The sequence below is a fragment of the Magnolia sinica genome, chromosome 10, assembly GCF_029962835.1.
Source record: "Magnolia sinica isolate HGM2019 chromosome 10, MsV1, whole genome shotgun sequence".
NCBI lineage: Eukaryota > Viridiplantae > Streptophyta > Magnoliopsida > Magnoliales > Magnoliaceae > Magnolia > Magnolia sinica.
In genome coordinates this window covers 79,006,440-79,018,903 of record NC_080582.1, presented here as the reverse complement: position 1 = coordinate 79,018,903, position 12,464 = coordinate 79,006,440, and the positions used below count along the sequence as shown (strand labels likewise).

General features: G+C 43.7%; 1 protein-coding gene across 1 annotated transcript; it reads right to left on the bottom strand.

The window, feature by feature from the left end:
- Positions 1-8,929: 8,929 nt before the first annotated feature.
- Positions 8,930-10,695, bottom strand: LOC131217095 (UDP-glucuronate 4-epimerase 1). Its single transcript, XM_058211844.1, has one exon. The coding sequence runs from the start codon at positions 10,569-10,571 to the stop codon at positions 9,267-9,269; it is 1,305 nt and encodes a 434-aa protein (XP_058067827.1). The 5' UTR covers positions 10,572-10,695; the 3' UTR covers positions 8,930-9,266.
- Positions 10,696-12,464: the final 1,769 nt, after the last annotated feature.

Genomic DNA, 12,464 nt, shown 5'->3' with positions numbered 1-12,464 from the left:
GTATCTGCGTATAAAGCATACGTCCACCACACATTCCAACCAGGCACATGTATGCATGACCCGTGTTGGTCACATGTTCTTCAGCTCGAAATGGAGTTCAGGCCAAGTTCAAATAAGTCCCGAAATCAAAGTGATTGAGTCCAATTAACAAATGGACGGTTGCAAAGAAGATGGTAGGCTTCGCAAGCATTGATACTCTGGCGAGTGTGATGGATGATACGCAGGCGCTAGGAAATTACTTGGAAATCGTGTTAGTGGGACACAAGTCAGTAATTAAACTTTCAAAATATGGGCCCCAGTTTGAATGCTCTATTAACCAAAAACTTACACTTATTTGATGAGCACTAAAGGATCGATGGACATTTATTGTACGGCTGAAATAAATATATTCTAAATGCTCTTATCTCAACATTGGATTCCAAAAAATAGTCGGTTTAGTTTGAATTTGTATGTGCCACGTGTGTATTTATGAGAGCCCGCGTATCAACCGTCCTACTCGGATAGAGTGTTACTAGACTCGGATTGCGTTGTGTAGCACATGGGCGTTGTGTGTTACTGGGAAAGCACTGTGGGGCCACTATGATGTATGATTTTACCCACACCTTTTATTATTTTTTCAGATCTTTTTAGGGAATTATCTAAAAAATTCAAACATATAAAAATCTCATGTGGACAACACTATAGGAAAAAAGTGTGGATTAAACAACCACCATTAAAAACTTCCTAAGGCCAACTGTAATGTTTATTTTGCATCCAACCTGTTGATTAGGTCACACAAATCTGTATGAAGGGAAATTAGAAATATCAGCTCCATCTAAAACTTATGTATCTCCCATAAAGTTTCTGATGGTGGGCATTCCATTACTACTACTATTGTGGTGTGGTCCACCTGAGATTTGGATCCTCCTCATTTTTGAGTTCATGATCTAAAATGATTCTTCATAATGGATGAACGGTGTAGATAAAGCACATACATCGTTGTAAGGCCTACTCAGCTTTTTCCAGTAGTAGCACACAGTATCAACGGTGTTGTGTGGTACACAACGCAACTGAGTCCCCCGTAGCTCTAAAGAGGCAACACTACACTATGCAACCCATGATGTTTATATGCCATCCAAACCGGTCATTGGATTATTACCACTCAAATAAACTGTAGGCACAAATTTCATCCTGCTACAAATTTTCTATCACCCCGAGCATTCATTCCCCACTTATTCATGTAGGCCATGCCACATGAATTTTGGATCTGACTGATTTTTAGATTCTTGTCCTATTATGTCCTCCAAAATAGATTGGACAGAGTGGATTTGTCACATACATTCCTATGGGCCCCACATAGCCCCAGATAGGCATGGGGCTTTATGAGGCCACAAAGATGCTAGTGACAAATCCATTCCATCTATCAGTTTTGAAATATCACAATAGACTAGGATTCTAAAAATCAAACATTTAGAAATCACATGGGCCATACCATACGAAACAGAGGGGATTGAACACCAAGTGTTGACAAAAGTTTTTTATTTTTTATTTTTAATCAGGATGATATTTTTTCCTACAGTTTATCTGAGTGGTAGCAACGCTATTAACGGTTTGGATGTCATATAAACATCATGTTTAGCTCTAGGAAGTTTTCAATGGTGGATGTTTCTGTTCCCACTGTTTAGTTCGTGCGTCCACCCTAAGTTTTGTATCTGTCATATTTTTAGAATCCTATTATATTGATATCTTTCAAAACAAATGTATGGAATAGATTTTCCATAGACATCTATATGGGGTGGACTGTGATGGATGATACAACAATCAAATTGGACAACTCAAATTACGGTACCAGCATACACGCTTCAAGAATAAAATATGATGCTTTTGATTATATAACTTATATTGATGGACATTTATTATATGTGTTGATGCAGAAATTTAGATGTTCTCCTTAAACCACTTGAGACCTACGAAAATGGATAAGAATAGAGGTGTACATGAATCGGGCTAGCCCGGTTAACTCACTCGACTCGGCCTGAAAAAGCTCGACTCGACTCGACCCAAAATTGAGTTCGGTCCGGGATGAGCTATTTTCTTCAGCTTGAAACTGAGTTCAGACCGAGTTTGAATAGGTCTCAGTTCGGCCCGACTCTGTTCGAAACTCGACTCGACTTGGCCTAACTCAGCCGTTTATATATATATATATATATATTCCTAAATCCTTACCTTAACTATTTAAACTTGCCAAAACCCTTCGTATGAACTTATTATAAGGTCCGAAATTGGCCCGAACTTGCCCGATTGCTAACCGTGCTGAGTTCGGGTGGGATATGTTGGCCCGGTGACCGAGCCGGGCCGAGTTCGGGCTGGGTTTGGTTGGTGACCGGGCCGGGCCGACCTAAGCCCAGTTTGACTCGGTTCAGCCCAATTTACACCCCTAGATAAGAATGGAGACCCTGCTTGCTCCAGGAAACCTTCTAATGCCAAAGCCAGTTAAGGATGCTAAGTCTAGTCGAACGTAAAGTTTTTGAGTGGAAAGTTATGTATATCTTTTACCATTAAGGATGATCCTATTTATAGGTGAGGGGATACGGTGGCGTAGAAAGACATTTCCAGTTTGGTAAGAGCATATTGCAGTGGGATTCAGAATCCTACTGTATTGTGCTGATCTTTCAAGTTCTTTAGTGGAGATCCTATATAGATTTGTATCATAGTCGTCCCCATAGATCTTCGGCTACAATCTCAAATGGTAATTTTGGTAAGATATGAATAGTTGGTTTCATGTCAGAACTACTAGAAGTGCATGGTGGGAGGTTAAGGAGGGGTTCGGCCGACCTGAGTTTTTCTATTGAGTCATTATTGTGGCGTCTAATAGATTAGTGGTTAGCTCATCTACCTTCGAAGAGGTGTCGGAAAATCGTGATTGATCTCCTTCCTCACTTGACATGGGAATATGGTGAAGCTCTTCCTAGTATTGATTGTTAACTGACCTCGTGGTGTGCACGGATGTCCAACATAGCTTTACTGATCCATACTTTTTTCCCCTAACAGGACACGAGATGAAGAGCATCCAACTATTGTGTTTCCACATAAAAAAAAAAGGTGTCCACGAATCAGATGTTAAGATTGTTCAACCAATCTGATCTTGAGATTGCGACTCTTCGACAGCATAATGCACAATCTAGTCGGTTTGTATAAGCTAACATATGCCACGTGTATAAGTTCTGACTATCTGCGTATAAAGCCTACGTCCACCACACATTCCAACCAGGCACATGTATGCATGACCCGTGTTGGTCACAGGTAGTCTTCATGGATAGTAATTACTGAATTCCTCAGGTGGGCCACACATGCAGGAAGAATCTGAAAGGTGCAGAAATGATGACCAGCGTTCCACGTTCTGATGAGTGGACCCACCTGATTTTTAGGACAGGACATGTGCAAATAGAAGACAGTCTGATGAATGCACCATTTGTAGCACACGTGTGCAGCGCCAGAACGTGTGATGCATTTACGTCTGGGCATGGAACATGTGGCGTTTGAAATTAGCATTCGTCAGCATCCTAGTGCTAAAGGCTAAAAAACATAGGAGTTAAAAGCACTAAACTCCGTATACGTGGAACACGTGTAAAAGATCCCACTTGTTCGTTTGTTGGGCCGTACCTAGAAGTAGCTGCCCTAAAGTATAACAGTCGGTTAATTCTAGCCACAGATTTGGACGGACGACGTCTCAGGATTAAACCATTCAATGAGAAAGATCTTCTAGTCTAGGAGTAATGTTAACGGTGTTTGGCCCACGGTCTATGATCGGGATGATCCGACAGATGAACGGTCTTGATCTACGGATTGTTTGTCACGTGTATAGAAATTTACTGCTTGGTTAATAACTTACCACCGTATCATCCATCCATATATCCAAGGCGACGAGTTCGCTGGAGTGCACTTGCGCGAGTGCGTTTGCTGGTATTCTCGGACGCGGTTTGGCTAGCGAGCCAGCATCATCCAGCTAGCTGTGTCAAAGCACTGTGGGCCCGTGATGATGTATCTGTTTCATCCATTACATCCATATCATTTTAGGGTAAGAGCCCATAAATGAGATAGATCCAGATCTCATGTGGACCACACTACAGGAAAACAATAGTATTGCCTTTTGGATGGGGTGGGGTGTCTACACAACTTTGGTCCAAAAATTCTATGACCCTCGAAAAGTTTTCAGTGGCAAGTGTCCAATCCGCACTGTTTCTAGTGGTGTGGTCCACCTAAGATTTAGATGTCTCATTTTGTATTTCATGACCTAGAATGAGTTGAAGAAATGGTTACAAACGTGGATGAACATAAGCAGAATGTTGAGTCCCCCAGAGCTTTCACACCAACTAGCTAGCTGTTGTTAGGGTCATCAATAGAGCTGTACATGAGCGAACTCAGTCAACTTGCTCAACTCGACTTGCTTGGCTAGAATTTGGATTCAAACTGGGTTGAGTTAGTTTTTGGAGTTTTAAAAAAAATTGAGCTGAGTTTGAGCTTTCCTGAGCTCAATTCAACGCTGCTTGAACCCCAGCTCGAATCGACTTGGATCAAATTGGCTTGGTAACTTGATCATTTCTCTTTTGATGCTGCTCACCAAGTGCTTGATGAAATGGCTCAAAAAAGTATTGGTTTTTAGAATGACTTCATATTTTGATCTTGATGTTATTCGCTAAGTGTTGGATAAATGCCTGCAAATTCCTATTACTTTTTTGCATTCAAAGTACATGAGATTCAATATACAATATGTGTTTAAGAAAATGCCACACATATTCGAATTTGGTTTAGGCCGGCCTAAGCTGTTGGCCAATCCAATATGCGCTGCCCAGCCAATCATAAGGATTAAGTGGAACTGAGCTAAGTTTGAACTAGGGTTGGCTGATGGCTAAGCCCATCTGAGCGACTTAATTCTAATTGTGTATAGCTGTGACTCACCAACCTATCTTCGTCGGCAGTTCTCGGCGCCACACGCGCCTGTGTGAGATCGAACCCTTCATGAAGTGGAATTCACTCTGTAGGTTCATTTGTTATTCAAATCTTCTCCTCTGGTGGCCCATACAAGTAAGACGAATGAGTACGGTTGGTCTTGTCCCATCCAATCTACTAACTGAGACTAGGAGTACACCGGATGAACGGTTTGGATCTTGCGCAATGGCAGGCAGTCGTTCACACGCGCGATTGTGCCTAGAAAGATTCTGGTAATAAGAGCACGTTGTCGTGTGAACTGGAGTTGATGAAATCCAGCGAGGAAGAAAGAATCGCAGGTAAAAAGACAGAAGTACTTACTGCAGACGACGCCCATGTTGAAGCGCAAAACAAAAACGCGCGGCACGCGCCAAACGTGGCACACGTATACAGAATCTGAGACGTTCATAAGGTGTTTCACATGATACGCTAAAAATTGGACCGCTTCATTCATCGGTTGAGCAGCTCTTGTACGTTGAGTGTTTCGTAATGGGTATCCTTTTTCTAACCGTCCATTTGATCATCCACATGAGGCCCATCTGATAAATGGACATTCCGGAATTCCAGATAGCAACAACCAATGTTGGAACCACCCTATAAAATGAGAGTCCTACACGAATGTCTAATACTGGCACGCGCAGTGCGTTTGCATCTACGCGATTGAAGATCACGCGGGTGGATTTAGCGTTCTTCGAAAGGAAAAAGCTCCGCGGGCAACGAGTTCGGAATCGGAGCAGTGACGTGTCGGACCTTCATACAGCTGTATCGAACCGATCGAGCTGTCTAATAAGAACAGAGACGACGGAAGCCGTACGATCTGTAAAAGCACTGTAGGGCCCGAATCCCAACCGTAGATCAGGGCCAGCAACAGCTGGCCTACCATCGAATTATGCAGGCCTTAGCTGTTTCTTTCGGCTGCAGTCTTATCTGGTCCCAAATGAAGAAATTAGAGGAACTAGGGCAGGGCACCTGAACGAGTTGGATCGGACTGGGTCCAACTTGACTCGGTTCGAAATTTACATGCCTGACTTGAATCCGTTCTGATCCGGGACCGAGTCCGGATCATCTAACTTGAATCGATCCGAACTCTTATTAGCTTGAATTGATTCGAGTCCGACTTAGTTAGGAAAACCGAGTCAAATCAGATTGGGTAAGATTTAGTTCATTCATTTCTTTCAACAGTATGGAAATTATTATTCTCAGTCTCCTATAGTGTGATCTACTTAATTATTAAATATACTTAAATTTTAGTATTAATCCCTAAAATGATCTGAAAAAACTCATGGACGGTGTGAATAAACTAAAAAGTTTAAGATGGGCCCCCATAGTTTACTCAAAGAGATAAAAACGTACAGTTGTATAGCTTCTTGAAGAAGCTTTACACCCGCTACATAGCTTCTCGAAGAAGCTTTATAAAAAGTACTGCCTGTCTGTAGCTAGCACCAGCTGTATACCTGCTCTAGTACGTGTCGTGCGAAGACAGCATGGACACTCCTCGAGCTATGGGTTGTGAGAACAGTTCTAAGGAAATCAAAGTTACATGGCCCCCCACTGATGTATTTATTATATCTACACCGTTCATCTATTTTTAGAGATCATTTTAGAGCATTATTCAAAAAATAAATCATATCCAAAGATCATTTGGACCACACCATAAATAGTGGCGGAGATAATGATTTTCATCGTTAAAAAAATTTGTAGGGCCCACCATAACGTTTATTTTACATCAACTCTGTTCATAAGGTCACAAGTACCTGATTGAAAATGAAAAATAAATTTCATAAGGTAACACACGTACTTGAATGAAGAAGAAAAACAAATTTGATATTGATCTAAAACTTTTGTGACCCTAAAAAGGGTTTTAAGGTAGACGTTCAATCTCCCACTAGTTTTTACAGTGTGGTCCAGTTGATGGTTAAATCCGTCTTATTTTTTGTCTCAAGCCTTAAAATGAGCTCGCCAAATGGATGGATGGTTTGGATATAAAACATACCTCGTGATTAGACCCACAAAACTTGCTAACGTTACATGAGCCGATCCACTTTGTACACCATTCTTCGATCAAGCTGCGACTCTCTTTCTCTTTCCCTCTTTCTCTCTCTTCCATACACAACTATAGATCATTTCTCAATATATCTCTCTCTAGTAGAGAAATTCAAGCTCCAAAACCTTCTTCTTACCTTCTTCTTCAACAGAAATAGAGAGACAGATACAGAGAGAGAATCACAGATATAGAGAGATAAAGAGATAGAGTTGACGGGCTCAGGTGTACATTGGGTGAGATTTTTTTGCGTTGAACGTAAAGCCTAGGCGGTAAAAGTGTGTGTGTGTGTGTGTGTAGGTCGGTCCGAATCAGATCCAATCAGATCGGGTTGCGGATCGGGTCGGTTCAGAACAAGGCCTATTCGGATTCGACCCGAAAATAATTCGGATCTGAATTACGTTACCCGATCCTGAACATCAGTTCTGCTCAAATCGGGTCGGATCTGGTCTGATCGGGCCGGATCCACCGATTCAAGTATGAATTGCCCAGCTCTAAGAAGAACACTGAATTCTCGTTTTGACCGAACAAAACGTCCAGACACAGTGTACAAAGATGGTGACGGATTGAAACGAGACAAGGGTGTTTGATGGGCGTGGCTTGCTTATACTGAGTAACACATCACCTATGTAACCTATGGGACCCACTGTAATGTATATGTCTTATCCGGCCGTCCATTCATCTTATCGATCCGTGACCGTGGAACCCACTGTGATGTGTGTGACTTATATCCTGTACATACGTTGTACATTCGTTTTGAAAACTCATTTTGAGTTGCATCATCATATCCTCTGTTTCCCATGGTGTGGTCCACTTGAACTTCACTTCAATTTTGAACTCGTGAACTAAAATTAGCAGGTAAACCGGGTGGACGGCGTGGATAAGACACATAAGTCACGGTGGGCCCCACAGTTGCGTACTGAGTGAGTACGTACGTAATTCGCGTCCTACTTTGATGGAAACGGATTGGCTACTCCCCCTGCCACTAGCCCGGTGGCTAGTGGTCGGTGCTCTGCGGGCCCCAGTATGAAGTATGTCTTTTATCCATGCCGTTCATCCATTTTTACATATAATTTTAGGGATTGGTACAAAAAATTAGAGGAATATTAATACAGGTGGACCACACCACAGGGAAAAAAAATAGTGTTTGGATATACACCACTAAAATCCTCAAAAGGACCATTGTACTGTTTATTTGACATCCAATCTGTTGATTAGTTCATACAGACCTAGATGAAGGAAAAAACAAAGATCATCTAAAACTTTTATGGCCCCCAAAAGATTTTAATAGTGGAAGTTCAATCAACATTGTTTCCTAGTTCAATCAACATTGTTTCTTGTAATGTGATCCACTTGTGATTGGGATATATATCAATTTTGGGCTCATATCATAAAATGATCTATAAAAATATACGATCGGCATGGATGAAACACATACATCATGGTGGGGCCCATAGCGCACCGACCACTAGCCATTGGCTAGTGGCGGGGGAGCAGCCAATCCGTTCTCTACTTGGATAGTCCCGCTGTCCTTGGTCCTCTCTTCAAATTTTTGCCTTTTAGAATGTGAACAGGGCTACGCTATCTTCTTGCCAGTGTGTTTTTGCCGTGGTAGTTCAACGGTCACGATTGTTCCATTAGGGAAATTTCGTAGAATACCAATCAACCGAGTCCCATCATATCAACGGTCTGGATCACCCCCACTTGCAGAACAGCCCAATAGCGTGTACCAGTGCAAGCAGCGACCATTTACTTTCGCAAAACACTGGACTACCACCCAATCTCAACCGACAAAAGGCAAAGCTACGACATGGCGCACGCGTCCAGACCATAAGGTGGGCCCCACACTGAATTTGCCCGAACCAAAAACAGACTCGGTCCATTCCACCGCCATAATACGTACGCAAAAAGACAAAATGGTAACTAAATGGTCCACATTCACACGTGCCGCACCTTACACTTTAGAACAGCCTCATTTCAGGGCAAATTCACATTTCACAATAGGCCCCACTTTAAAAAACCATCCAACGTCTATCATCTCACACACGAGTGGTGCCATATACGCACGTGCAGAATTGGGCAGAAACAGAAAAAATCTATTCCTTTACACAGAAACCCCCAAAAGCCAGAGAAGGGGAAGGAAGCTTCTTCATCTTTCTTCGTCTTCCTTCCCCTCTCTCTTCCCTCCAAAATGAAAAGAAGGATTAAAAAAAGATAAAAAAGAATCAGTATTCCCAAACTACCCCTCAAAAAGAATTCAATTTACAGCCTTGCCATGATTGTAGCCGTAGTAAGACAAGTACCATTTCACGAACTTCTTCAATCCCGTTTGTAAATCCGTTGTAGGTTTATACCCCAATTCTCTGCTGGCAACGCTCACGTTAGCATGCGTGAACGGAACATCGCCATTCCCTGGCATTTCCACCATGTTCTTCTTCGCTTTCACCTTCAGATACTTCTCCAAAATCCCCACCAGCGTCGGGACTGTCACCGGCGATGTATTGCCGAGATTGAATATCCGATACGGTGCTGGGCCCCGCTTCTTGCCGCCGGTCCCCGTGCTCTTCCCTGAAGTATCGAGCGATCCCAAACATCCTTTCACGATATCATCAATGTAGGTGAAATCCCTCGCCAGATCGACGTGATTCTTGCCGCGGTAGATTGTAATCGGCTTTCCTTGCAGGATGTTCCTGGTGAATGAGAAGTAGGCCATGTCGGGGCGGCCCCACGGGCCGTAGACGGTGAAGAATCTCAGACCTGTGATTGAAAGGCCGTAGATGTGGTTGTATGTGTGAGTGATCTCTTCCCCTGCTTTCTTCGTCGCGGCGTAGAGGCTCGCCGGCTGATCGGTGCGGTCTGCTTCGGAGAAGGGGACCTTCTCGTTGAGGCCGTAGACGGAGCTGGACGATGCCCAGACGATCGACGGCTGCGGATTTGCCGATTTGCAGGTTTCAAGGAGCGTTACGAGAGCAGCGATGTTGCTGTGGACGTAGGAAGAGGGATTCTCCATGGCGTAACGGACGCCGGCCTGGGCGGCGAGGTGCATGACGTGAGTGAAAGCGACGGTGTCGAAGAGCTTGGAGAGGAGGTGGCCGTCATCGACGTCTCCCTCAACGACGAAGATAGAGTGGGAATTCAGAAGCGAATTGCGCGATCTCTTCAGCGACGGGTCGTAGTAGTTATTGAAATTATCGATGCCGACGACACCATCGCCGCGCTTCTTCAGCGCGAGCGAGACGTGGCTGCCGACGAACCCGGCCGCGCCCGTCACCAGCACCGCCATGCCATTTGGCCGTTTGATCTCGGCGCTTGAACGGACCTGCTTCTCCCACTGGATCCCGCCCCAGGATGCGGTGAAGTACTTGCTACCGCTGTCGACGAAGCTTTGGAAGCTGAGGTAGGAAGCCGTGAGTGCTATCAGAAAAAGAGCCCACAGGAACATAGTGCTCGTGGACGCGAAGCACCGGTGGAATTGACGATGGAAAGCATGGGACCGTTCGATCTTAACCTTCCCTGGTGTGGATGGGAAAAGCTCATCTTCTATCGATTTGGAAGACGGCATCTTGAAACAGAGATGATAGGAGAAGCAGATGCAGTGGGTTGAAGGAGTACGGTTCTTACTTGCACCTGCTGAGAAACGGTAGGTATGTTTGGGGGTGTTTTTATAAGGGGTTTTTAAGAGGACTACAAGACGCGTGAACGCGTTAAGGGAGATATACTGAAATTTGGGGAATTTTCTTTCTCATTTCTATTTATTTATTTATTTATTTTTAATTTTATTTTGATTGATGACGAGAACATGGGTGGGGTCGTTTTTCTCCATTTGGTGGGTGGAAAGCCAGGAGATGGGGAGGATTTATTTAGAAGACTACCGGTTGAACCGGTCATGGAAGGATGAGAGGAGCCGGTGGGTGACGGTGGGTCCTCGTTGGTTTGGGATACGGGCGGTGTTGCTTGACTGGCTCTGAGTTTTTAGTAAACTAGGGTAGAGGAATTGTAGGGTACTCTGGCGGTTTTGTGTGTTTGCTCTGGTTTTTCGGTTATGAGGAGTTGGGCTCGTGGTTTGGAAATCAGGACCGTTGGTCTTTTGAGTCCTGATTTTGGTGAAGTGATGGTTGGGTTTGTGGGATGTGAATGGATGGTTGAGAATGTAAATACGGAAAAGGGATCTGAATGTTGTTGGCTGTGATGGTATAATGTTGGATGAAACTGACCCACAGTCCCGCTTGTGTCCCTTGATGCGGGTGGGACCCTTAAGTGGGGTCCATCTTGATGTATGCATTGTGTATCCACACCGTCCATCTATTTTTACAGCTTAATTTATGGGATGGTTTAAAAAAAGGAAGCAGATACAAATTTCAAGGTGGGCCCACCATTAAACAGTGGTTATTGAACACTCAACATTAAAAACTTCCTAAGGTCTAATCTAATGTTATTGACCATCCAAGCTGTTGATAAGGTTACACAGACCTGGATAGAAGGAAAAAAAAAAAAAACAAATATCAGCTTGATCTAAAACTTTTGTGACCCACAAAAGGTTTTTAATTGTCAATGACCATTGTTTCATGTGGTATGGTCCGCATGGAATTTGATCTGCTACAGTTTTTAAATAATGCTCTAAAATAAACTGTCAAAACAGATGGACCGCGTGGATATAAAATGCATACATCAAGGTGGGCCCCACGGTCAGGGTCTCAGTCACATTGCTGGTTACAGCCAAGTCGTTCTCTGATCTAGGATGTTGGCTGGTAACCGGGTCCAGTTCGTTTAGTAACCTTGTCATTTAATCCTGTGGTCCAGGTGTGTGCAAGAAATGATGAGCAGAAAATGATGACTGATTCAGATTCGACGTTGATGTGGGGCCCACCTGAAAATGTCGTGGTATATTGGCACGTGTGGTTGCTTGTAAGACTACTGTACTAGCCAAATACTTGGCTTTGATTCGGCTGAGGTGGTATCTCCTCTGGGAAAGCATCCGGCTGTGGGCATTTTTTCTTGTTTTGGTATTGGGTTCTCATACCTTGCACGTGGCACTTGTGTTAGATCCAGACTGTTTATCATGTGGACCTTGCAGCAGATGGGTTGCACGTAACATTATTACGGGGACGCGTTTTGGCTAGTGACCCCAACACCAGCCAATGGTAGACTTCGTAGTTGGTGTCAAAGTTCTGTGGGCCCAACCATGATGTATCTGTTAATGCCCATGCCCTCCGTCCATTTTGCCAGCTCATTTTTAGGACATGACCCCAAAAATGAGGCAAATCCAAATCTCAGGTGGGCCACACCACAGGAAAACAGTGTTAATTGAACGTCCACTACTAAAAACTTCCTAGGGACCACTGTAATGTTTGTTTTCCTAGGGCCCACTCAAATCAGCTTGGTCCGAAACTTCTGTGGTCCCAAAAAACTTTCAACGGTGAGCATTCAATCCTCACCGTTTCCTGTAGTGTGGTCC

Excerpts from the sequence above, each read along its gene's own strand:
- LOC131217095 (XM_058211844.1), bottom strand. The coding sequence starts at position 10,571 with ATGCCGTCTTCCAAATCGATAGAAGATGAGCTTTTCCCATCCACACCA.